Here is a 24977-nt window from a genome sequence, read left to right as displayed (position 1 = left end):
ACTCTGTGCCTCCAGACTCTTGACAGTTCCAGGCTCTAAACACAAGGGTCAGTCAGATTCTCTCTCAGACTCCATTCTGAACTGTTGCTTTGCTCTAGAATCTAGAATGCTTCCTCTATTTCTCCTTTCAGTTACCAACCAAAGTACCCGGATTCGGTAGTCAAATTGTTATATATTTTTTCTCTATTAGTAGGAGATTCTTAGGTTTGATCGTCACCCCATCTTACTGGGAGCTCCATAAAAGCTGGTGTCGTTTTCCCTAGCACTCATTCACCGCAGCAACTAGATGCAGACAGCCATCTCTTCTCACTCTTTTGTTTCTGCCTGCCCAGAATTTTCACCTGATCCCTTGGCTCGTCCCGTTTCTCTCCTAGCCTCAGTAATTTTGCCCAAGTCCCTAGAGCCTGCTCCGCCCCCGCCCCCGCACGCGCGGTGCATGCCGGTCTTAGCCCCTCTGTAGGGAAAGAGGGTCCGCCATGTTCCCCGGCGGCGCCGCCGCTTGGCTCTGGTAGCCGCCGCCCCCGCCCCCAACCCCGCCCGGCCCAGCGCCTAGCCGAGCCCCGGGCCCAGCATGGCCGCCCCGGAGCCGGCCCGGGCTGCACCGCCCCCACCCCCGCCCCCGCCGCCCCCTCCCGGGGCTGACCGAGTCGTCAAAGGTGAGAGGTGGACGAAGCCCTGAGGGCCTGGCCTGAGGAGGTAGCTGTGTGAGGGCGGGCGGGAGACCGTCCCCTCCGGAGCGGGCCCGGAAGGGCGGGCGAATGACTGGCTGCCTCCCTTGGGGAGTGGCCCCTGGGCGGGCCCCTGCTGGGCTGGGCTGAGTCGGTGGCGGCGGCTCCGCGGTCTCTCGCTTGCCTTCTGGCCGTGGCGGGGGTTTCGCCCTGGGGGGGTCTCCTAGCCGAAGGGGTGAGGCTACTAGTCGCAGAGCCCCTTTCTTTTCCTGCCCGGTCTGTCAAAAGCGGCCCAAAGGCCGCGATTAGCTTCCTGCACCGCGACAGCTGCACGCCTTGCTTGCCTGGGCGGACCGAGGGGCTCGGAGACCTTCAGCCACGCGGCGCCGGGCGATGAGCAGTCAGAAATCACCTCGGCTTTGGCCCACGTCTGCTCCCCAATGACAGCCGTCTGCCCTATTCGCGCCTAGTTAGCGCCAGCCGCAGGGGTTCGCCTTCGGCCCTCAGGTGTCACCCCGCGCGGAAATTGGGGGAACTGTATGGGATTGGACAAGGGTGAAGGGACGAGCCAGAATTTGGGGGCCCCGGCTTTAAGTGCAGAATAGATGGAAAAAAGACAGCATAAAAGAGAAAAAAGCTTCAGGGATAGGAAGAAGCATTTACGTAGAAAACCGTCAACACTTTTTGGTCAAAGGCCAAGAGGGGTTAGCCCTCCTTTGCAGGCAGACACCCACACACTCCCCCTAGAAGAAAAAATTAAATATTTCTCAGCTGGTGCAGAATTTATGGTTGTTTAACGACCACAGGTCAGCAGATTAATTTAAAATAGAGAAATTGAGGGCTAATTGAGAGTTGCTTAAGATTTCCACGCTTTCTGGGAGAGCCCATCAACTTGAAGCACTGCTGCGGAGGTGAAAAACATAATTTGAAATGATTTTTCTTTATCCTGTAGCTTGGTCAGTAAATTGAAATCATTTTAGAATAAAGGTTTCCTTATTGTATCACATTTATTTTTGAAAGATAGATACTTTTATTTGTTTTATTTATTTATTTAATTCAGCTTCTTAAGTATACTGGCACAATGTAAACACTGTTAGCCCAGTTTTGGAAATCTGACTAGACATGTTTCCATTAAAATATTTAAAAACAAGAAAAACTTTTTCCTTTGTGTTTTTTTAATTTTAATTTGTCAATTCGAGTCTCCTTTAATAATAATAACACTAATTTGTATCTAGGCTATGTAGATAATTTAAAAAACTTAATAGTATATCTTTTCAGGCCAGTTATTGGAATGAACTTAAAAAAGAGTTTATGGAATCCTTGTCCTGAGAAATCTTTTAAAAAAGAGAAAGAAAAATGATTGGTAGTTCAGGCATTCATCCTATTGTGAAATCCTGAAGTTCTGTGGGGGTGGGAATAGGAGACATGGGCTGCCTGTTAATTTGCTGACAGTATACTTGTGCTGTCTGTTAATTTCCCTGGGTACTTTTCACCCTACTATTAGATGGGACAACCAGTCACATTGCTGAACAGTGAGTTTATGCTCTCCTTATGCTTGTGAATCTTCTTGTTTCTTGTCAAATATGTGGTAATATTTCCCTTGTACTGCTTTAATACAGTAAAAATAAGATTCCAGACATAAGGCATATTCCTTAGGGGTGAGTTTTGAATGCAAGACACAGTCATGTTTGCAGTTTATTGGTATGAAATAAAAGTCACTTGATTTAGGTAAATAGGAGTTTGTTGGTAAGAAAATTATAGTTTAGTAGAGCTCATGGATGTAAGATCTCATGTGCTTTGTAGTATATTCTTCAAGACAATTTTCATTTCTTCATGGAATTTGTTAGCTAGTTGGAATGACTGATATGGATCACATGCTTTAGATATAGTGTGCAACAGACTGGTTTGTGCTGCTCATGGAGTCTCTGGCTTCCTTGGAAGTTACTGGGAAACTTACCTTTCATATACAAATCTCCTTTTAGATTTCATCTTCAAGCTTTTCTTGTCTTTCTCAGTCAATAGTTGTACTCTCATGTTGCATTTGATGACAAAGAACACCAGTTTCCTGAAGATATATGACCACAGTGCTAGTTCAACTTAGGTTTAACTTGTTAAAAATCCAGATTTCTTTTAAGTCCAGTATGTGCTAGTTTTGCATCAGTACCATTTCATAGTAGTAATGTTATGGAGACCATCGTTGACGTTGAATACAAGTAGTGTTTTTACTCCCTGAAACTTTTCCTTGTTGTCTCTAAATTTTATACTCTTACACTTCTAGTCAGGAGGCCTATATTTTATGGTCACATAGGTTTTGAAGGGGAAATAGGTCTTTCTGTATTTAATATCAAATGCCTGAAATTCACATCATGTGAAGTTTGAGATCTTGGGATACTATAGGTGATTCATGTATAAATTATCTATTCACTGAAATTATTAGTGGTAATTCCATATCACTGATTATGGGTGATTAGGTTTCCTGGTTAGTTAAAGAAGTTCAGTTTTGAGCCTGCTCCAGCTGCTGGCTCTGGTCAAATTCTGTTTGAAAGTTGGTGTAGCCCAAGTGGTTTAGGTGAGATAGTATGCCCTCTTGACAATTTTCTGTTAAGCATTTTTCTATCTTTAGCTAAGATAGGAAGTTGAAAATAAGAAAATAGAAACAAACTAGGAAAAACAGCTGATTGTTTTGGCGTGAATGCCTTATTGACACATCAGCAAAATTGGTGTGTGTAATTTAAGCATAAAACCCTGAATTTATGTATATTGCTCTCCCTCCTCGCCCGGAAATTTGCTTGACCTGAATTGTTCAGGTACTTCCTTTTCTTTCCAGATACTTTTAAAATGTACTTTTTGCCGTATAGATCAGGTCCCAGATTTGTAAAACTAGATTATCCCTTGAGATTATTAAATCTATTACTCCTGATACAAAAATTCACCTTTATCACTTAGAATGCATTGTCTATATTGTGTATATGTTCATTTTAGCACCCACAATGTGACTCTCTTTTGCATTCAACATGTTTTCTTTATTTCATAGGTTATATTATCCTTATCTCTTAAATTATCAGACTTTCAGATTGAACCAAAATGCTAAAGAGTGTGTGTTGTAAGTTTTTTAGCTATTATATATCTGATGGGCAGCCTTATGATTCATTTAGGTTCTCTTGCCAGCTGCCCTGCTTATAAATATGAGGCTAACGTGTTTTCCAGTACCTTAGCTTTATTAGGATTGCTTATTTTCATTACAGATTTTTAGATGACCCACAAAGGTCTCGGGGTCACATAGCTACTTCAATGTTTTTTACTAGTTCTATTTCATTATATTTTAAAGCAACTTGCATTTTAGTTTTTGTTTACAAAAGCTATTTTGTGGACTTACCTATCTAAAAAATATAACTCTTGAAAATGATTTTTCTTTTTCTTTCCACCTTTGTTAAACTGTTCAGCATACTAAAATAAATCTTCAGTACCGTGTGTCCTATAGAAAGCAAAGGAACAGAGAATATTGTGTGTGTGTGTGTGTGAGAGAGAGAGAGAGGGAGAGAGAGAGGGAGAGAGAAAGGGAGAGAGAGAGACAGAGAGACAGAGAGAGAGAGAGAGAGAAAGAAGGAAAGAGAACACTGGCAACAGGTCATCTTAGAAGGAAAATGCCAAGGAGGAAAGCTGTTCAGTAGTGAGGCAAAAGTTTTAGGTTCGGAGCTATTGAATGAATTGGCAAGAGTTATAAGGAAAAGTTTGGTAAAAGAATTTTGATTTATTAGATGAGGTGTGTTTTAGTGCCAATCATATGACTTCATTTCATTATAAAAATGTTTATTTATACACAGAGATGAAATAAGCTAAAGCTAATTGGCATCCTTGTATGGTATGTAAAATTTATTTTGGAAATTCAGAGTAATCAAATAGCAAATATTTATTTAATGCCTGCTGTATAGCTAAAAACTGTAGGGAAACAACAGAAGTGTGAAAGATAAACTACAGTCTTGGTCCTTGGGGAAATAAGTACTCATAAAAAGTTAATCATTTATGTCATAAGGCTGGGTGTGATTAATAATTGCCAGATAAGTGGCAGACCCAGCAAGCTGAGTTCAAAGAAGGTAGTGATGATTCTGGACTGGAGTGGTCTAGCAAGGGTTTGTATAGGAGGAAAGAGGTCTTGAAGAATGGGTAAGATTCAAATAAGCAAAAGATTGGGACCATTTATTTGTGCAACATTTATCGAGTATGTGCTTTGTACCAGACATAATACTAGGCATTAGGGATACAGAATTGAAATAAGTAAGATAGATTCTCTTGGAGGCAGTCTGGTGGGGGAGACATTATTGCAAATAAATAATATAATGAATTAGATACAAAGTGCTGTTGGAGCTGTAAAAAAGGAATTAACTGTCTTAATTGGAGGGAAACTTTACTGAAAGGATTATGTTTTGAGCGGAGCCTTAAAGGATGAGTAGAATTTCTTCAGATATAAGGTAGGGCTGGGATAGAGAAAATATTTTCTGGTAGAGAAAACAGCAGCAGAAAGGCATGGAGTTAGAAAAAAGCATGAAATATGTGACAGTATTGTGTGAAGTTCTTGGCAAGCAGGAGATGAAGTTGGAAAGGATTTTTTGTACACCAAGTTGAGGATCTGAAACTTAAGCTAAGCAGTATAGCCTCTGGATAATTAAGAACACTGGATGATTAAGCCTCTGGAGTCAGACTGCCTGGGTTTGAACCTAGTTCTACTTTAACCTTTTCACTGAGGACAAGATACTTAATATCACCAACCCTCAATTTTCTCATCTGCAAAATAGAGTTAATAATATGGGATTTTTGAAGGATTAATAGAGACAATTCATGTAAAATTTGTACCGCAGTGCCTGGCCTGACACGTGGTAAGTACTCAACTAATGATAGCCATCACCATTATTATTATTGAAGGTTTTAAAGTAAAGGAATGACCCAGTATTTTGGTTTTTGAAAGCTAACGTGATATTGTGTAGAATGAAATATTATAATGGGAGAGGCTTAAATCAGGATGTCAGAAGATTAATGGAGTAGTCCAAGTGCAGAATGACCACAGTATGAATTAAGAGAAGGAGAAAAACCAGATATGACACAAATTCTGAGTAATATTAGAAAGTAGATATATTGGATCAGTGACTGGGTGTGGGAATGAAACAGGTGGAAGAGCAAACCTTTTTGAGAAAACAATAATCAGACTAATTTTGCTTTAGTGATTGTTTGAGCATTGGTAGTTGAAAGCAGAAGAGATTGGAGTGACATGGAAGATACTGGGAATGGTTAAGAAAGACTTTGAAAATAAGTTTCAGGCTGTTGTTCCCTTTATTCTTTAGTCCTTAAGAAACCACCCCAAATTTTGGGGTAGATTTATCTACCTATGCTTTGTACAAAAAAGGGGAGGGAAAGTAGAGATTTTAGTTAGAGTTTTCTCGTACACAAAGTAATAAGAACTTGAACTAACATTGCAGCAATGGAGGTGTTAAAAAAAAAAAAAGAGAATTTGAAGAATCGGTAGGACTTGGAGTCCAGAAAGAGAACAATGACACCAAAATTTTAAGTCAGAGTAACAGAGAATGATGATACCATAACAAAAATAAGCCAGGAAGGGGAACCAGTTTTTGAGGGAAGGTTATTGTGTTCAAAGAACCACCACACATTAAAAGGAATCCAAGGGATACCTGGAAATTTTGAAGACAGTGTTGTAGGATCTGCTGAAATCTTTCTTTAGAGCATGCTTCTACCTGTGGCATCTGAAGGGGTTATACCGTTCTTGGTGAAGAGGAGAGTTTTGATGACTCTTTTAGTCAGAAGAGCATTGTCATTGTGTTGGTATAAGACAGGTAGTACTGGAGTAGCATTCTGAAGAACTCAGCTTCAATCATGGCTCTACCCCTTACTAGTTGAAACACCTTGAGAGAGCCATTAACTTATCTGAACGTGTTATCCTATTTGTGCAATTGAGATAAAACTTGCCCTACTGAACTCACAGGATGTCTCTGAGAATCATAGCGTTATGTATGTGAAAGCAGTTTGTAAACTGTAAATAAAGTACTATAAATATATTGTCATTGCTACATAAATTAGTGTAAGATAAGTAATTTAGAAACTGTAACTAATGTATCATTAATTCAGTAGACATTAGTATACATGTTCAAATCACTAGGTATGTAGAGATGAAAGACAGCTCCCTCGCCTTCAAGGAGCTCATAAACTTGAGGGGGAGACAAGATACTTACAGTACAATTGATAAGTGCCATGATGTAGGTGTGCATCAAATGCTTTGCTATGGGACCACAAGGAGGGGGCACCATTAACCTAGCCTGGGAACAGGAAATGTTTTCAAGAATTGGAACACTGAAATGAGGTTTAAGGACAAGGAGAAGTTAGGCAAAAGGTGGGACTAGTGTACCCCCAAATAATAGGGCGTGCAAAGTACAGAGATTTTTTTTAAGTGATGTAACTTTAAAAATGAAGATTAAATATCTGAAGTATAGGATGTGTCCGGAATGTGAGTTAGTGGCAAAAGATGAGGGTTGGAAATGTAGGGAAGGGTCAGATTACAAGGGATCTCATATGGTATGTTAAGAGACACAATTTGGATTTTATATGATGAAGCCAGTCTTGAAACAGGAGGATGTTGAGATTTGAATTTTAAAAAGTATTCTGAGTTATTGTGAAGCATGGGAAAAATTGAAAAGATTTTAGTAATTTTAGAAAAAAAAAAAAGTCCTTATTCAGTGTCCCAGGACCAAAGGGACAAAACCAGATCAGAGAATTATTTAGGACCTATTGACCATGTTAGGGCGAGGAAGAAAAAGACTTCTAGGATAATTTCCAGATGAGTAGCTATATTGGTGATAGTTTAGAGGACATTAAGTTTTGGACATATTAAGTTTAAGATACTTATGGAACATCCAAATGAAGATATTTGATAGTTTAATAAGGATTTGGAGTTTAGTTAGGGGCAGGGTCTGGACTGAATAATATATTTGGGAGTCCACAAAATATAGATTTTAGTTGAAGCCATAGTTATGAATGAGAGGAGTGTGATATGAGGGCCAAGGACAGAATCCTAGGTCACACTGTCCTAGGACCAGAAAAAGGACTAGAAGTTCATGAAATAGGCTGATCAGGTATGACCAGAGAATTAAGAGAAGAACCAGGTGAGTGAGTTCAAGAACCCAAGAGAGGAGAGAGATATAAGGTGAAGGAATAGAGCAGAAGCCAGATAAATGTGGATTGAGGAAAGTAGACAAAAAAGTGATAAAATGAAGCTATTCCCTGTAGATTACTCTTTCAAGAAGCTTAGTTGTAAAATAAGGGATATATATGGTAAAAACAGGGATGAGAAGTAAGGGAGAATTACTTGTTGGGGTTGTTTTTAAGATCATAGAGACTTTAGTACAGTCTCCCCTCGGTATCTGTGGGTATTTGGTTCCAGGATACCCCTCCCCATTCCAAAATCTGTGGATGCTCAAGTCCTTTATGTAAAATGTTTTAGTATTTGCATATAACCTACCTATATCCTCACATTTACTTTAAATCATCTCTAAATTACTTATAATACCTAATACAATGTAAATGCCATGTGAATAGTTGCCAGAGAGGCAAATGCAAGTTTTGCTTTTTGGAACTTTCTGGAACTTTATTTTTTAAATATTTTCTATCCGTGGTTGGTTGAATCTGCACAGGAAAGCCTGTGGTTGTGGAGGGCTGGCTGTATGTTTATCTGCTCAAAGGGAAGAACCAATGGAGAGTCAGAGGCAGAAGAAACAGAATAGGGGCATGGGTGGGTGGGAAGGGTGAACTGAAGTGAAGAGGTTGGGATAGTGGGATTCAGAGCACAGTAGAATGTTTAGTATTGGATGGATGGAATACCTCTTCCTTGATAGGAAGAAATGTAAAGTGGATACTGGCATAGATGTGGATGGAGAGGGACAGAAAAGTGACATTTGGTCTGAAGGTCTCAATTTTCTCTGAAAAAGATTCAAGTTGACTACTGAGTAAGAGAGAAATTAAGTGTAGGGTTCAAGGAAGAGGTGATCATTTGAAATCTCCACTGAGGAGAATGGGAGAGAGCACAGACTAGAACGTTGAATAGATTGATGGCAAGTGCTAGTGACCAACTAAGTTGGAGACCATGAATTTGTAGTAGCACTGAGCTGTTTTGATGATTTTTTTTTTTTTTGCGGTACGCGGGCCTCTCACTGTTGTGGCCTCTCCTGTTGTGGAGCACAGGCTCCGGATGCGCAGGCTCAGTGGCCATGGCTCATGGGCCCAGCCTCTCCATGGCATGTGGGATCTTCCTGGACCGGGGCACGAACCCGTGTCCCCTGCATCGGCAGGCGGACTCTCAACCACTGCGCCACCAGGGAAGCCTTGTTTTGATGATTTTATACTTAGCATCCAAGTTTAGAAACTTAACTAATCCAAGAATCGGAGTTTTGTAAGTAGGGTAAAAGGACAAAAGGACTTTAAACAATTCAGGATGTTGTTTAAAAAGTGGGTAGGTGATGGAATAGCTTCAGAATTGCAGCAAGCAAAGGTATCCAGAAGGGGGTTGATTAGGAGAGGCTGTCCACGTTCTTGGAGAACAGTTGAAGAAAAGGGAGTGAATCTGAAAGGATTAGAGATTTTGATCATGGAGTAAGAGGTTAGAATTCAGGATTTCAGAGCTGGAGCAGAAATTATGGCTAAGACTAGGGGAGTTGAAGTAGAATGGAGCTCCAACCTCTCAGTTCTTGGGTTTACATAGGTCATCCACATGGACATTGATGATGGTGGTGCTTAGAGTGGAGAAAGCTTTCGAACCAGGAAACTGAGTTTCATGTGAGAGATGACCAGAAATTTAGTAGATGGCTGGGACAAGAATAAACTAGCCAGAAGTCATGAACCTCAAACGAGGAAGCATTTTCTTCTTCACGGGAGTGATGATGTTGGAAGTGGTAGTGGGGAGCTGAAAGAAGACTGTGGCCTTTTCTGCTCAAATAGTGGAGTGTGGAAAAATGAGCATCGTCAACTTTGGAAAAAGTGTTTCAGAAGTGTTGTCCTTCAGGAGGACTAAGATTTAATTAAGCTAGAGAGATGAAGACAGCATTCTGTGAAGAGCTAAAATGTGTGTGTGTGCGTGCCCACGCATGTGCACACAGGAAAGAAGGGTGAATTTTTAAAAAATTTTTTATAATGGGAATTCTGCAGCCCTCAATGAAGAGGATTGGGAGGGAGGAGAACAGCCTGAGGATGGTATGGTGTGAACAAAAGAAACACAGATAAAAATCAGGAGGAACTTTATTTTGGACAGTTGCCAGTAATGGCAATGGTGAGCAGCACAGACATCTGAATGATACTTTGGAGTAGTTTTTAGGTGGCACAGGCTGCACCCCAGTTGGTGTTAGAGGCCTCACGGGGCTAATAGTCTGCAGCCTTTGCTTAGAGTTGGGCAACAGGATTAGTTAAGTCCCAGGATTTCTTACCATTAGTAGAAAAAATAAGATCTCTGCTCTTCCCCCATCCTTGATCAGTCTGTGTCCCTGGTTTATTTTTTCAACTTCCTACATTAAATTTTTTGAGGCCTTGTCTATCAGCCACCATATATTAAATCTGAATTAAAATAGCTTGTGAAGGTTATTGATTACTATACAGATATGACCTTCATGCCAAAATTTGTGTTAAAGGAAATTTTTCAACAGAACAGTTTGGTTAAAGTGAATATTACCAAATCAAGTTTTCTAGTGTTGGAAACTTGGTGATTTTATGATTTTATAGCTCTTTAGGTTGTTCAAGCTAATCCTCCATTTTACCCATTTCAGTTATTGACCATTCACATTATATTTACATACATTTTATGTACTGGTTTTTCCCTATCTCAAACATAGAAGAGTTGGAAAAATACTCTGAAAATAAGGAGAAAAAAATATATAGGATGAAAACCCTAGAAAAACAGGAATAGTTGGCTGAAGATGAATTAGAAATGTGAAAAACCATTTAGGGCTTCCCTGGTGGCGCAGTGGTTGAGAGTCCGCCTGCTGATGCAGGGAACACGGGTTCATGCCCCGGTCCGGGAAGATCCCACATGCCGTGGAGTGGCTGGGCCCGTGAGCCATGGCCACTGAGCCTGCGTGTCCAGAGCCTGTGCTCTGCAACGGGAGAGGCCACAACAGTGAGAGGCCCGCGTACCGCAAAAAAAAACCCCAAAAAAACCCAATCATTTAAAACCTGAACTTAAATGGAAATGCTTTAAAGTACCTTAGGAGTTGATGGTAGTAGTTGAGAATATTAATTTTTGATGAAAAAAATTTAACCCTCTATTGACCAACAGGGTCAGTAATTAATTTCCTGTTAGGCCAAATTCTATTTGGTTAGTTTTCTTTTGCTTAGTTAGATCACCTGCTATGGCTCCTTTCTCCAGCTGCCAAAGAGCACAATGCCTTTGCCTCTTATTTTCTTATTTACTGACATATTAAAACATTCTTTTGAAACTCTCTGTTCTCCACTATCAGTGTTGTGTTGTTAGAACAACAATTTTTCGTCTACTTTTACCTATGGTGGCATTTCTTCACCCCTCAACCTGTACCCATTCCTTAAAAAGTATACCAACTGGTGTTGAAATTTAAAAGTATGCCTTGAATTGAAAAAGAAGTAGAAAACATAGGTCTGGAGGCAGTTTATACTTTTTTTCCCCAGATGAATAAAGACATTCTGACTCTTGGTTAAAGAGGAGCAATAATAGCTCAGTGTGACTTGCAGTGGGGCATTCGCAATGTGCATGAAAACATGCAGTACCACAGGCGACTGGCTGAGTGGGGCAGAGAGAGATTGTCTCCCAGATCAGTTTTTAGGAAGTTCTGTATTTTGAACAGAATTCACCTGTTAGTTGACTTATGTTGTTGATTTTTAGGAAGTATGCATAATCTAGAATGCAACATTTTAAACAGTATCTTTTTTCCTAAGTAGAGGAAAAATTCTCTTGGCCTGATGAGAAAAATATGACCCCATCTTGATCTCAGAAATTTGTATTTAAGAGATATTTAAACTTTTCATTTTCATGATGTCCCAGAAGTAATTTTTATTTAGTAATTGTTAAATTTTGTAGGTTTTTTTTTTTTTTTTTTTTGCGGTACGCGGGCCTCTCCCGTTGCGGAGCACAGGCTCAGCAGCCATGGCTCACGGGCCGGACGCGCAGGCTCAGCAGCCATGGCTCACGGGCCTCGCCGCCACGGCGTGTGGGATCTTCCCGGACCGGGGCACGAACCCGTGTCCCCTGCATGGGCAGGCGGACGCTCAACCTAAATTTTGTAGTTTTTAAACAATTGGTTTACTGTTAGGGGCAAATTTGGTTATAGCATATAGTATGATGGTTTGTTTAATCTTTGGTTGGAGAAGAATGTACGTTAAGAAAGGTTTTTATTTTTTTGGAATCTGACATACTGTATTTGGGGGAACAAAATGTATTTTAATGTCTTATTCTAGATGCAGTAAAAAGTAATGGGAATAGATGTGTTCTAAAGAAGGGGGGGAAATGCAAGTTCAAGTTTTGTTTTACTAAGTATCAAAAAAGATGAAAGCAACAGGGATTGATGATTTCAAAGTCTTTTAGAAATGGTTGATATCCCTCTGCCTTAGTTCTTATCTCACTTATAAGAACTGAGTTCTTCCTAACTTTTTTTCCTCCTATGAGAATGTGGTTATTTACTCTTCTTAGGTAATTGATGTAATTCTAACCCAGCCCCCTGCTTTTAGTTTTTTTAAGTTGTACTGTGAAGAAACAGTTTGTCCTATACTTTTCCAGTCTTCTGCATAATAATTGATGATCCCAGTGATGGCCCTGAAACATCAAGAAAATAGTATGTACTGTATGCCCAAATATAAAGTGACTTTTTTCTTTAAAAATTTTATTTCAGAAAAGAGAGATCTGCCTTACATTTGAGTCTATAGGTAGACTAAATTCTTACTATAAATTTCTCTCTTGCTTTCTTTTTTTTAAAATATATATATCTATATATATATTTATTTATTTATTTATTTGGCCGAGTTGGGTCTTTGTTGCTGGGCGCCGGTTTTCTCTAGTTGCAGCGAGTGGGGGCTACTCTTTTGTTACGGTGCGTGGGCTTCTTGTTGCGGAGCACGGGCTCTAGGCGTGCGGGCTTCAGTAGCTGTTGCTCGCAGGCTCTAGAGCGCAGGCTCAGTAGTTGTGGCTCACAGGCTTAGCTGCTCTGGGGCATGTCGGATCTTCCCGGACCAGGGCTCGAGCCCGTGTCCCCTTCATTGGCAGGGAGATTCTTAACCACTGCGCCACTAGGGAAGCCCTCTTGCTTTCTTTATTTTGAAAAGCAAAGTACTGTTTGGTAAAGGGCCTAAAACTACTTCAATCCAAGCTGATTTTGAATGCATAAAGAGGTCATTTGTTGGATTCAGTAAAGAAGGAATAAAAAATTTTAACAGATATGTAGTAACTTTTCCTAGGTATATGACCTCAAAATTGTGGTAGATACCATTGAAAATGGACCTTCACGTTTTCCATTCCATTTAACAAATATCAGTTTAAATTCAGTATTTTAAATCTCATTTCATTTGAACAGGAGCAAAGTATTTTCAATTATAGTGAAGACAAAAATCATTGTACTATTTTTTGTTGAAAATTCCCAGTATATGAAGAAGATAATAATGTTTAAAGACAATAATGTTTAAAGAGAATGGTAATACAGTCATGAGAAATGAATCACAGGCGTGAGAGAAAAATATTGATTTTAACATTATAAGTAAGAATAAGTGACTGGATTATTCAATGACAATGGATTTAGAGCTTTAGGTTGAAATCAGTTTGTCTTTTGTTTTTTCATCTGGCGTTTCTTATTATGATTAAATTCTTACGAATAGAAAAAAGCAAATATCAGTTTAAAACAATACAGTTGGTAATTACTTGTGGAAATCGTAAATATATGCTACAGGAGTAAAAAGGCCAACTCTTTCAGTAGTTAGACAAATGGAAATTGTGGCTTAGGATAAATTTGCAGTGATAGCATTGAATATGTATTTAAAAAGTGCTGTATCTCAAACAACTTAAATGGGAGTGAGGATGATTTGCTTTTGAAAAGTATGCTAGATGACTCAAAAAACGAATCCAGTGATAAGGAATACACTGATGTCAAAAATTTGTAAAGATTTTGAATGAAAGTATTTTATGAAACATGAAGGTAAGAGAAAAAGCAGTATTTCAAAATTATCGTGATTTATTAATGTTATTTCAAATCTATATGTGCATCTGAATTAATTTAAATTCCATCAATAAGCATTTGGCTGTTTTAATCTATATCCCTAGAAGTTTCTATTCAAGTTGGCTAGCAGGCATTGTTTTATATATTTTTAATAGGAAGTTGGTAGATCACCTTATATTTGGGATTTCTTTCTATTCATGCCTATGTGGTATTAAATTATATTTATTGTACTTCATTTAAGATGAAGAATGTATGTTTTGAGAATTCTACCAAAAAATGTTTTTGCTTAAAGAAAAAAGCTTTAGTTATCCTGAAAGAACTTTTAATTTTGTGAGACAGTTTATTTCTCTAATAATTCTTCTGTTATTATATATAATTAATAAGGAAGTATAGTTTGATTACTCTTTTTTAAAAAAAGCTTTTAAAAAATTAATACCCCATCCAGTAAATGAAGACGCAAAACTTCAGCTTTTCAGTTTTTACTCTTATTTACCTAGATCCATTGATTAGTTTTTATGTTAATATATTAATAGTGATTTATTTTTTATTAATTAAAAAAAATTGCAGCTGTCCCTTTCCCCCCAACGCATCGCTTGACATCTGAAGAAGTTTTTGATATGGATGGGATACCCAGGGTTGATGTTTTGAAGAACCACTTAGTAAAAGAAGGTCGGGTAGATGAAGAAATTGCACTTAGAATTATCAATGAGGGTGCTGCCATTCTTCGGAGAGAGAAAACCATGATAGAAGTAGAGGCTCCAATTACAGGTACACTTATTTATGTTTTGGATATTGTTTTTTTTACTGCAGCATTATTTACTTACCTAAATATAAAGCTGTTTCTTCTTCATTCATATTGTATACTAAATTAATATTACATGGACATTATCTTGAATTTCCAGATTATTTTCTTTTTAAAGTTTTTGCCTGTTTTCAATGAATAAACATGATCCTAAATAATCTGAGTGCAGAAGTTAGTCTAGTATGCTTTTGTGAAGGTTTCATTAGTTGTGTTGGCCATCACTGAATTTGATTCAACAAATACTTATTTACTTTGTTTTCAGTCATTAGGGGCAAATACCTCAATGCTGTATCAGATACCAAAAGTGATCATTTACAGGTCAACAGAAAGTATGGAGTTAGAATGGAGATTTTACTGCCACCATTATAATTTTGTCATCCTAAGACATGCATGCTTGGCTTCCTAAAGAGGAGCTTTATAAAGTTAGATGAAAATTTTGTCACTGACTACAAATTTCATTACTTTTGTTATATCTCGTTCTAGATCTTGAGCACATGAACACTTGTATACACATCATCCCTATCATGACTCCTCATAGATTACTTCCTTCTTAGACCTTTCTTGATATAATTTTACACTATCTCTTATGTAAAATAAATTAGAATTTAAGTAAAATTTGTTATTTCAGAGTTTTTTTTTCATATCTAATAATCTTCTTGTTTCAGTGTGTGGTGACATCCATGGCCAATTTTTTGATCTGATGAAACTTTTTGAAGTAGGAGGATCACCTGCTAATACACGATACCTTTTTCTTGGTGATTATGTGGACAGAGGTTATTTTAGTATAGAGGTAATAATCATATACTGTCATTTGATTTGCTTTTAAGTGTTATCATAGATGATTTCCATTAATTCCTAATAAAATAAGTTCCTTAAATTACCTGTATTGGGTTCTTTTTAATACCTCTGCATATTCTAAAGTTTTTAGTAAAGCTACTATTTATTCCTCTTCTGTCTTTCAAACTATTCTTTTAATTTTCTTTGTGCCACTCTTAATGTAATTATAATTGCCATTTTTCCCAGTGGAAATTGTAAGCAAACTAAGGGGTCTTTATTGCCCTGTTATCTAGTGGCCCTAAGGAGCTAATGCTGTTTATCTCTCTTGCCCTTAAAGGCATTCACCCATGCAAAAAAAGATTAATTGTATTTTTTCCGATGAAATAAAATATATTACAGTGCGTTTATTGCTCAAACTCTAGTACTTCTATCCCTCCTTCCATAGCAATTAAAACCCAAATATATCATATAGAATCTTTATGCATTCTGAAAGTATTTGTTTTAAAAAACTTGAGACATTAAAGTGACCTGTTGATTATCACTTAGCAGTAGATGGTTCTTTTTGCTCCTTTTACTTTTCTAATTATATAAATTAAAATAAGATATAAATATAGAACAATTTGTATTTTCTAATATATGCATCTCTTTCCTTTTTTGAAATGAAAATGGAACCCTATTATAAGGTTCTGTAACTTCCTTTTTTCATAAATCCCTATGCTGTGATGTCATTCCAGGTAAATAATTATAAATTTATAGCATCATTTTTAATAGCTGCATTGTATTCCATCGACTAAACAAGTCACAGTCAATTTAATCAACTTCTTATTAGGCATATAAGGTGTTCCCAGTTTTTTGCCATTATAGGTGATGCTTCTGTGAGCCATATTATTTATACATCTTTATATACTTGCCCAATTATTTCTACAGGACAGATTCTTACAGGTAAAATTGTTGGGTAGAAGCTCTACAAATAGATAGGTGTGTTAGCATTAATGTGTTTCAAGCATATTCTGAGCACTTAATACACATTGATTAATCTTTACAACAAAGTTATGAGGTAAGTACTATTATTTTATCCATTTTATAGAGGAGTCTGAGGCTTGGAGAGGTTAAATAACTTGCCCATGGTCATATTGTTAGTAAATGGTGGAGCTAGGCAGTTTGACTCTAAGCCTGTGCTCTTAACCATCTCCCCCACTAGATACTGAAGCTTTACCTGGTGAATTTCCATGCCGATTACTGTTGTTTAATTCTCCTCCAGTGTTTTCAACCTCCTTTCTGAGGTATGCTAGGATCCTTAGTGGGGAAGAGAGCTCAGGGCTCTGTCCACCCAAATTCCCTTGGGAATTTTATTATCCTTAGTTGTTCCTCTTTCCATTCATAGTTTCATCATCAGCCTCCTCAAACTTCCCTGGAGCCTTCAAGAAAACTAGAAAATTGCCCTCCTTAATATAAAGATTGGGGGCTTTTTTTTTAAAATTCTATTCTGATTGGGGGCTTTGACAAAAACAATAAAATAAAAAATTTTAGGAAGATTACTTGGTACCTGAGCATGTTGGTATGTATGTCTTTGTATTAGAGGGTTTAGTAGCTGACTGTTAATATATTTTATTGTTATAAAAGGAAAATAATAATCAGAATAAGGAAAAAGGACAGGTGTTTAATAAGTATTTCCCCAGTTTAATTATTTTTTTCTTGTGAATAAAATGAAGATGTGAATAGTTACACATTTCATATACCTTAACTTGTTTAAAATAAAGTTTGTGGGAATTCCCTGGTAGTCCAGTGGTTAGGACTCTGCAATTTCACTGCCAAGGGCCCGGGCTCTATCCCTGGTTAGGGAAATAAGATTCCGTAAGCAGCACGGCCAAAAAAATAAATAAATGAAGTTTGTTTTTTCTTTTTGTATATGATTATGTAAACCAAGCTTATTTACATATGAAATAGTCTTTCCTTTTTTTTTTTAACCAAATAAGTAAAATGTGAGTCTGTTTCTTTTTTTCTTTTTTTAAATTTTATTTTTTTAACATCTTTATTGGAGTATAATACAACGGTGTGTTAGTTTCTGCTTTATAACAAAGTGAATCAGCTATACTTAGACATATAACCCCATATCTCCTCCCTCTTGCGTCTCCCTCCCACCCTCCCTATCTCACCCCTCTAGGTGGTCACAAAGCACTGAGCTCCTTGTGCTATGCAGCTGCTTCCCACTAGCTAGCTATTCTACATTTGGTAGTATATATAAGTCCATGCCACTCTCTCACTTCGTCCCAGCTTACCCTTCCCCCTCCCTGTGTTCTTAAGTCCATTCTCTATGTCTGCATCTTTATTCCTGTCTCTAGGTTCCTTTATTCCTGCCTCTAGGTTCTTCAGAAACATTTTTTTTTTTTTAGATTCCGTATATATGGGTTAGCATACGGTATTTGTTTTTCTCTTTCTGACTTACTTCACTGTGTATGACAGACTCTGGGTCCATCCACCTCACTACAAATAACTCAATTTCGTTTCTCTTTATGGCTGAGTAATATTCCATTGTATATATGTGCCATATCTTCTTTATCCATTCATCTGTTGGTGGACACTTAGGTTGCTTGAATGTCCTTTCTATTGTAAACAGAGCTGCAGTGAACATTGTGGTGCATGACTCTTTTTGAATTATGGTTTTCTCAGGGTATATGCCCAGTAGTGGGATTGAGTCTGTTTCTTATGTTAGGTGTATTTAGGGAAAAATAGTTGCTGTACTGTTTTAATATTCTTTTTATTAAGAAATTGAATTATCTTTGAATCATTTCACATAATAAGCACCTACATTATATAAGGCAACATTCATAACCAACAATGTAAACATAAAGCATGGTTATTCTCTTCATTAGGCAACATGGCATAATGTTTAAGATCAGAGGATCAGAATCCTATCTCCATTACTTAGAGGTTTTGTGATTTCGGACAAGTTACTTAAGCTCTTTGCTTCAGTTTCCTCATTTGTAAAATAGAGATAATATTATATACTTCGTAGGGTTGTTTGAGGAATAAAGGAGAGGAATTAATTATATAGTGCTTGGCACATTATAAGTACTCAATAAATGTTAGCTGCTATTATTTTTGACATTGTTATTGTTTTATTTATTGGTATACCTAAGGAGGAGCCCAATCTGCTAATTGTTTTTACAGCAAACAATTTGTAAATCTAAAGTAATTAAATTATTTGACTCATTCATTCAACAGATATTTATTGCTCTTCTAGTATTTGCTAGGTGCTTTTCTAAGAGTGGAGAATCAGAAGTGAATAAGATGACAAAGTCCCTAATTTCATGGAGCTTATGTTTTAGTAAGGGACAAAGAGAAAAAGATAATAAAAAGATAATGAAGAGTGATAGAGATTGTAAGGGTAGTAGGGTTAGAAGAAAAGAAGCAAAGATCAAACAGCTTAGTTAAACAAAAATATAAGATTAATTCACTGGAAACATTTTCTTTTGTAGTGTGTCTTATATTTATGGGTCCTGAAGATTCTATACCCAAGCACATTATTTCTTCTGAGAGGCAACCATGAATGCAGACACCTTACTGAATATTTTACCTTTAAGCAGGAATGTGAGTACTGCCATGAGAAATATTTTCACTTCCTCAGTATTCTTTTGGAGTGATGTCGGTAGTAAGAGTTTGACGATTTTTACAGTGCAACATGTAAGAACAGATTTTGTGTCCAAATGTGTCAAGCTTTGAGGAAGATTGTCTAGTGATCTCTAGTGTTTAATTTTATTCAGATGTTTTCATTTCAGTATTTCCTATTAAGTTTGATTTTTACATATGTACCTAGGAACAGTTTTGAGCTCTGTATGTAGTTTTAACGTTAGAATTATTTTTTCTAACAGGATGAATATAAACCAAAAGAAAAGAAAGGTTGCGTTGGAGATTTCTCTCCATCAATATTGAGGCATTCCCATGAAAATTCTTAGCAGATTAATCATCATTGCAGATTGTTTTACTTATTTTTTAATTATGCAGATTGTTTTAAACACACTATTAATGAATGGAAGGTCATAACCTACAATGTTTACCCCATTTCTCTCTTAAATTATTATGGCTGTGGTAATCTAATAGCTATAAGCAACCATATGGTATGGAGCAGTGTTTGACCTTTTTTCACACCTCATAGCTGTGTACTTGTTAATATTCATGGCTGTATTAAGTCTTAGAGTTAAGATTTAAAATTAGAAATAACTTCAGAATTATTGAGGCTCAAAACATGATTCAATAAAGATCGATATAGTGATGGATAATGGCAGAGGTGGCAAGCTCATATAACTTCAAGGATCAGGTGGGTAACCTAAAGAATATAAGATGAGACCTGGGAAGTGCATGCTTGACCTAAAAGCAATCAAATTAAAATTTTTATTAAACCACAGTGTTGGAAAACAGATCTGTCAGCAGACTATCAGTTTATAACCTCTGCTTGCTGGATATAGATTTTCTCGTATTTGAATGTTACAATATTAAAAAGTGAAGTAGGAACTAAGTTCTTTTTTTCCCTTAGATAAGGAACAAGCGGTCCGCCAAAATCCCACCCAAAACATAAAATATGCAGGAATTTAAAAGTATAAAGGAGCAAGAGAATGTGTATGATATCTACTTAAAAGTAGATGAGAGTTTAGTTTGGTAGAGTCTTTCTTGTGTTATATTGGCTTCTTGCTTCACTGCCCATTTTAAGTGTTCATTGTAGGCTAAAGGAAAGCCTCTGCTCCTGCAACATATGAATAAAATCTTTTTTTTAATTGGATGGACCTTGAGTTTTGTTGTGGTGATATAGTAGTCTTGCCTATAACAACAAAGTAGTCACTGACTCTTAGAATAAAATAAAGTATTAACACTGTTTTAACTTTTAGTTCTAATTTTGCCTTTCTTGGCCTATAAAGGTGAAGAGTTTAACTATTTTTAGAGATTTGACTTATTTATTTTTAGTAACATTTTATGACTATCTGCTGCATACACAAAATAAATTTAGAGAGAGCACATATTTTGTCTTCACAAGATCAATAACATTGCTTATCCTTCTTGATTCAATGGGGCAAGATGCTGGCCTTTTTAAAAAAAATTTTTTTACGCAGTAAAATTTACTCTTTGTGGTGTTTAGTTCTGAGTTTTGACAAATGAATAGAGCTGCCTACCACTACAGTCATGATACAGAAAAGTTTTATTGTCCCTTAAATTTCTCCTTGCTGCCTTTTTAAACTCACCCCTTTACCCAGTCGGAACCCCTGGCTGCCACTTGGCTGTTTCCCGTATCTTTAATTTTCTTGCTTGGTTTTAATAGTCGTGTGTATACACACACACATGTTTTCAAAATGATCAACAAGTTATGCAGTTTTCAATTATTGAATTTTTTTCTTTTTCTAGGTAAAATTAAATATTCAGAAAGAGTCTATGAAGCTTGTATGGAAGCTTTTGATAGCCTGCCTCTTGCTGCACTTTTAAACCAACAATTTCTTTGTGTTCATGGTGGACTTTCACCAGAAATACACACACTGGATGATATTAGGAGAGTGAGTATATATTTTAATTCCAAGAGTTGATTCCTATTTATAGTATTTTGTTGGATAGAGACTAGAAGCTTCAAACCTCTCTTCACTGCCAAGATTAGGTAATGGTAAAAATTAATATACTGATATTTTATGGAAATATCTTCTAACCATTCAGAACAATGTAGTATGGACAATATTTAAAGTTGGTACCACTTTCCTATGTCCATTCCATTCTCACTTTTTGACAAGTTATTTCTGTTCTTTATTTCTTTTCTTCTTTCACAGTTAGATAGATTCAAAGAGCCACCTGCATTTGGACCAATGTGTGACTTGCTATGGTCTGATCCTTCTGAAGATTTTGGAAATGAAAAATCACAGGAACATTTTAGTCACAATACAGTTCGAGGATGTTCTTATTTTTATAAGTAAGGAAAAAAATCCAAGTTTAATCACATTGTAGTTGTTAAAATAGCATATGCTTCATATAGAAAGTCATTATTTTACTTAATTTACTCTTTTTCCCCACAGCTATCCAGCAGTGTGTGAATTTTTGCAAAACAATAATTTGTTATCGATTATTAGAGCTCATGAAGCTCAAGATGCAGGGTAAGAATTCTGTTTCCCTGACCCAAATTAACACCTTATATACAAATCAAACTTAGTAACCATGATTGATGCTTTACGATGCATATTAAGCTATTTGTTTTGCAGCTATAGAATGTACAGAAAAAGTCAAACTACAGGGTTCCCTTCATTAATAACAATTTTTTCGGCACCTAATTACTTAGATGTCTACAATAATAAAGGTAAGATGTTGTTGATAAAAAAATTGTTAAACAACTTAATATATAAATTGACTTTTTTTTGAAAATATAATAGAAAAGGGGTATTGTTTGAAACTGTAACTATCCAAATCTTATTATAAAAAAGTATAAGATATAAGGGAGGGGAGAGGGCAAGAAATAAAAATCCAAAATGTGAAACTTAAGTCATATGTAACCAGTCCACAACTTGTCATTCACAAAAGCTGCCTTGTGAAAGAATGTTCTGAGGTAACTACGTCAAGCAAAAATAAACATGATTTTCTCAAACTCCTCTTTCTTAAATCTTCCCCCTTATAGTCAAGAGAATGTTTTCTTGTTTGCATAAAGCTGCTGTTGCTGCTTTGACCATTTCATGTATTTGTACCGCATAGTTGTTTATCATGTCTCTTGTTTTATGTTCACTGATCTAGGTTTGCTTTCCCTTTCTTATTCCCTACGTTTATCTCTACTGCCCCATGATGATTTGTAGTTGAGGCTTTGATTAAGTCAATCTGACCTCCTTTCTGGGATACATTCTTCCCTTTCCTTTCTTTTTACTGATCTTTCTTCCTTTTTTCTTACGTCTTTTTTTTTTTTTTTCGGTACGTGGGCCTCTCACTTTTGTGGCCTCTCCCGTTGCGGAGCACAGGCTCCGGACGCGCAGGCTCAGCGGCTGTGGCTCACGGGCCCAGCCGCTCCGCGGCATGTGGGATACTCCCGGACCAGGGCACGAACCCATGTCCCCTGCATCGGCAGGCGGACTCTCAACCACTGCGCCACCAGGGAAGCCCTTTCTTACGTCTTTTTAATTTCCCTTCTTTCTGGTGGTTCCTGTTCCCCCTTCTTCCCTCCAAATTTGCTCTGTCTGTAATAACTGGGTTTACTTTAACTTTGAACACAGTTTATTGAGAGATAATACCAAAGGATCTTAATCTAGTTAAGTGTGTGCCAGGGACACTGAAGATGAGCTTGAGTATGTTTACGTAGTTCACATTTTCAGAAGAGGAAATTAAGAAGCCAGCTTCTATTCTGTCTTGACATGTCTGGAATTCAGTTGACTGTGCCATAGTTTCCAGGGTCACACTGGAGTGGTTGTACCAGGAGGAAAGAACAGAAGGTTAAAGACTTTTAAAAGTACGTTTAGAGAAATAATGAGGTCGTTGCTAAATATGGGTTGTGGTGTGAGTTCAAAAGAGGAGTGGAATAAGAGTTTTTGGAAGAGTATAGATCATAGTTAAAAGATTAAAACATTTGCCAGAGATCAGACAGTAGCAAGCTGTATAATAACTTGGATACAGAGTATGCTACAAGAACTCCATACTGTATTAATTACCAAAACAACCATACCATTGACATTAACTGAGTTGGTAATCTTTAGAAGCTAGTATCATTGTAGCCTCCAAGGATTATGCCAGTGCTAAAATAGTTTTTTAAATTATATTTTGGTTTATAAATTTTGACGCTTCTATAAAGATACCTAATGAAGCATGGCTTCATTTTTGAAGAGGAACATATCTAAGTTTGGATGCCATCCTCAGAACTGATTTGTTACATTTAACTTTCTACCTGTAACCTCCCCTTGTCAGTACTAAAGGAGCTAGTGTTCAGTGCTCTGTTGATTACTGACTTACTGGTTGTCCTTCGTCAGTTTAACTCAGGAGGTTAAGGGATCACTTTTCTTAGTACTCAGAAAAGAAACTCAAACCATTGAATCTGTCTTGTCAGAATCAAATGTCTCTTGGTAGTTCTGATTCTGTACATAGTGTTAATGACTTGAGTGCTTACATGGTATGGGATATGTTTGTAATGTTTCGTTCCATCTGTAAGGCAATTTTCTAGATTCTTTCTCTCTCTTTTTTAAAGCCGAATGCTTTGTATCAGCCCTTAATTTCTGAGGCTAAATTTAAAATATGTTTATTTCATGGGAATTTCATAAGGGAAACAAACATATTACTTTTGACTCTATATGAGCTAGAATCCCAAATCTTGGAATTTAACATCTACATTTCAGTGCTTTACATTAAAATGAAAAAAGAAAAGTAACCACATAATTATTATAGTGTCTACAAAGCATTTTATACTTTTATGTACTTTCATGTGAAATACATTCTCTGACCTTAAACTTCTGAGGTAGGCAGGGTGAACATATTAGTCTTATTTTATAAATGAGAAACAGATTAGTTAATTTGCTAACTATTGCACAGCTAGTATATGCTGTAGCTTAGATTAGAATCTAGCCCATCTAGTCCAGTGTCCCATAAAATAATATAACTAGTGACTGAAATCTATGTCAGATTAATTTAAGGTATTGTTTATATCAACTTATGAAACATTAGAAAGATACCTGAAATTGAGAAGAGTATGTTACCTGTATAATATTTTCTCTTTCGGTATTTTAATGGAATTTTTTTCTATATGAAGTAAAATATTTTTTGTAGTAGTTTCATTTGATTTCTTATAATACATGAAATAAGTACATTCCTACATTCATAAATAAAATGTTCCAAATTTTTTTCTTTTCTGTTTTTTTTTTTCTTGCTTTATTTCCATTTAGCTGTCCTTTTCAGGTTGCCTGCAACTAAAAACACCCTCTTAAATTCTTCCAACTTGTATGAAATTTTAAACCTAGAAAATTGCTCATTGTCATTCTGTGTTTCCTCTAAAAACTGAGTTTTCACAATTTTGGATTTAGTAAAAGTGCATGTTTATCTTTGGATTATATAGTAAAATAAACATTCGAGAAAGACTGGGAATTTCATTAATAATGACAAGTGAAGATCTGACTATGCTCTACATAAGAGTGTGTTAAAAGCAAAAGTGTGTTACTACTAAAAATTTCTACCTCCCGCTACTAGCCCTCATTCTACTCACCCCTTGATTCCCCACCCCCTTAAAAAGATATTTTTGTGCTTATATCTGTTTTTAGACTTTTAGAGCTAAAGGCAAATTGTTACATTGACATTCAGACTTATCTTGCAGCTGCTGTATTAAAGTATGAAAATAATGTGATGAATATTCGACAATTTAACTGTTCTCCACATCCTTACTGGTTGCCCAATTTTATGGATGTCTTCACATGGTCTTTACCATTTGTTGGAGAAAAAGGTATGATTTTTATTTAAAAAAATTGTTTTATTACCGTTATATTTGCTCCAGTGTACTATTGCAGGCATATACTACTTGCTAAAGGA

The 24977-nt window shown here is 36.7% G+C and overlaps 1 protein-coding gene across 6 annotated transcripts in view; it reads left to right on the top strand.

Moving 5' to 3' along the window:
- Window positions 1–571: 571 nt before the first annotated feature.
- Window positions 572–24977, top strand: part of PPP3CB (protein phosphatase 3 catalytic subunit beta) — a gene marked incomplete at its 5' end in the record, with an annotated part of 48113 nt that continues 23707 nt past the window's right edge. For 3 of the 6 annotated variants that reach the window (XM_082673130.1, XM_082673129.1, XM_082673128.1), the window contains 9 exons: window positions 572–656; window positions 14453–14653; window positions 15353–15477; window positions 18944–19055; window positions 20859–21004; window positions 21269–21408; window positions 21512–21589; window positions 21695–21789; window positions 24766–24891. In XM_082673130.1, the coding sequence (XP_082529256.1) occupies window positions 572–656; window positions 14453–14653; window positions 15353–15477; window positions 18944–19055; window positions 20859–21004; window positions 21269–21408; window positions 21512–21589; window positions 21695–21789; window positions 24766–24891 (1108 nt within the window). Of the gene's footprint in view, window positions 657–2181; window positions 2201–14452; window positions 14654–15352; window positions 15478–18943; window positions 19056–20858; window positions 21005–21268; window positions 21409–21511; window positions 21590–21694; window positions 21790–24765; window positions 24892–24977 lie in introns of those variants that run through there. The other 3 variants (XM_082673133.1, XM_082673132.1, XM_082673131.1) reach the window with 3 other exon arrangements.

The sequence above is a fragment of the Grampus griseus genome, assembly GCF_964374135.1.
Source record: "Grampus griseus genome assembly, chromosome: 16".
Lineage (NCBI taxonomy): Eukaryota > Metazoa > Chordata > Mammalia > Artiodactyla > Delphinidae > Grampus > Grampus griseus.
This window is presented reverse-complemented; position numbering and strand designations above follow the sequence as displayed.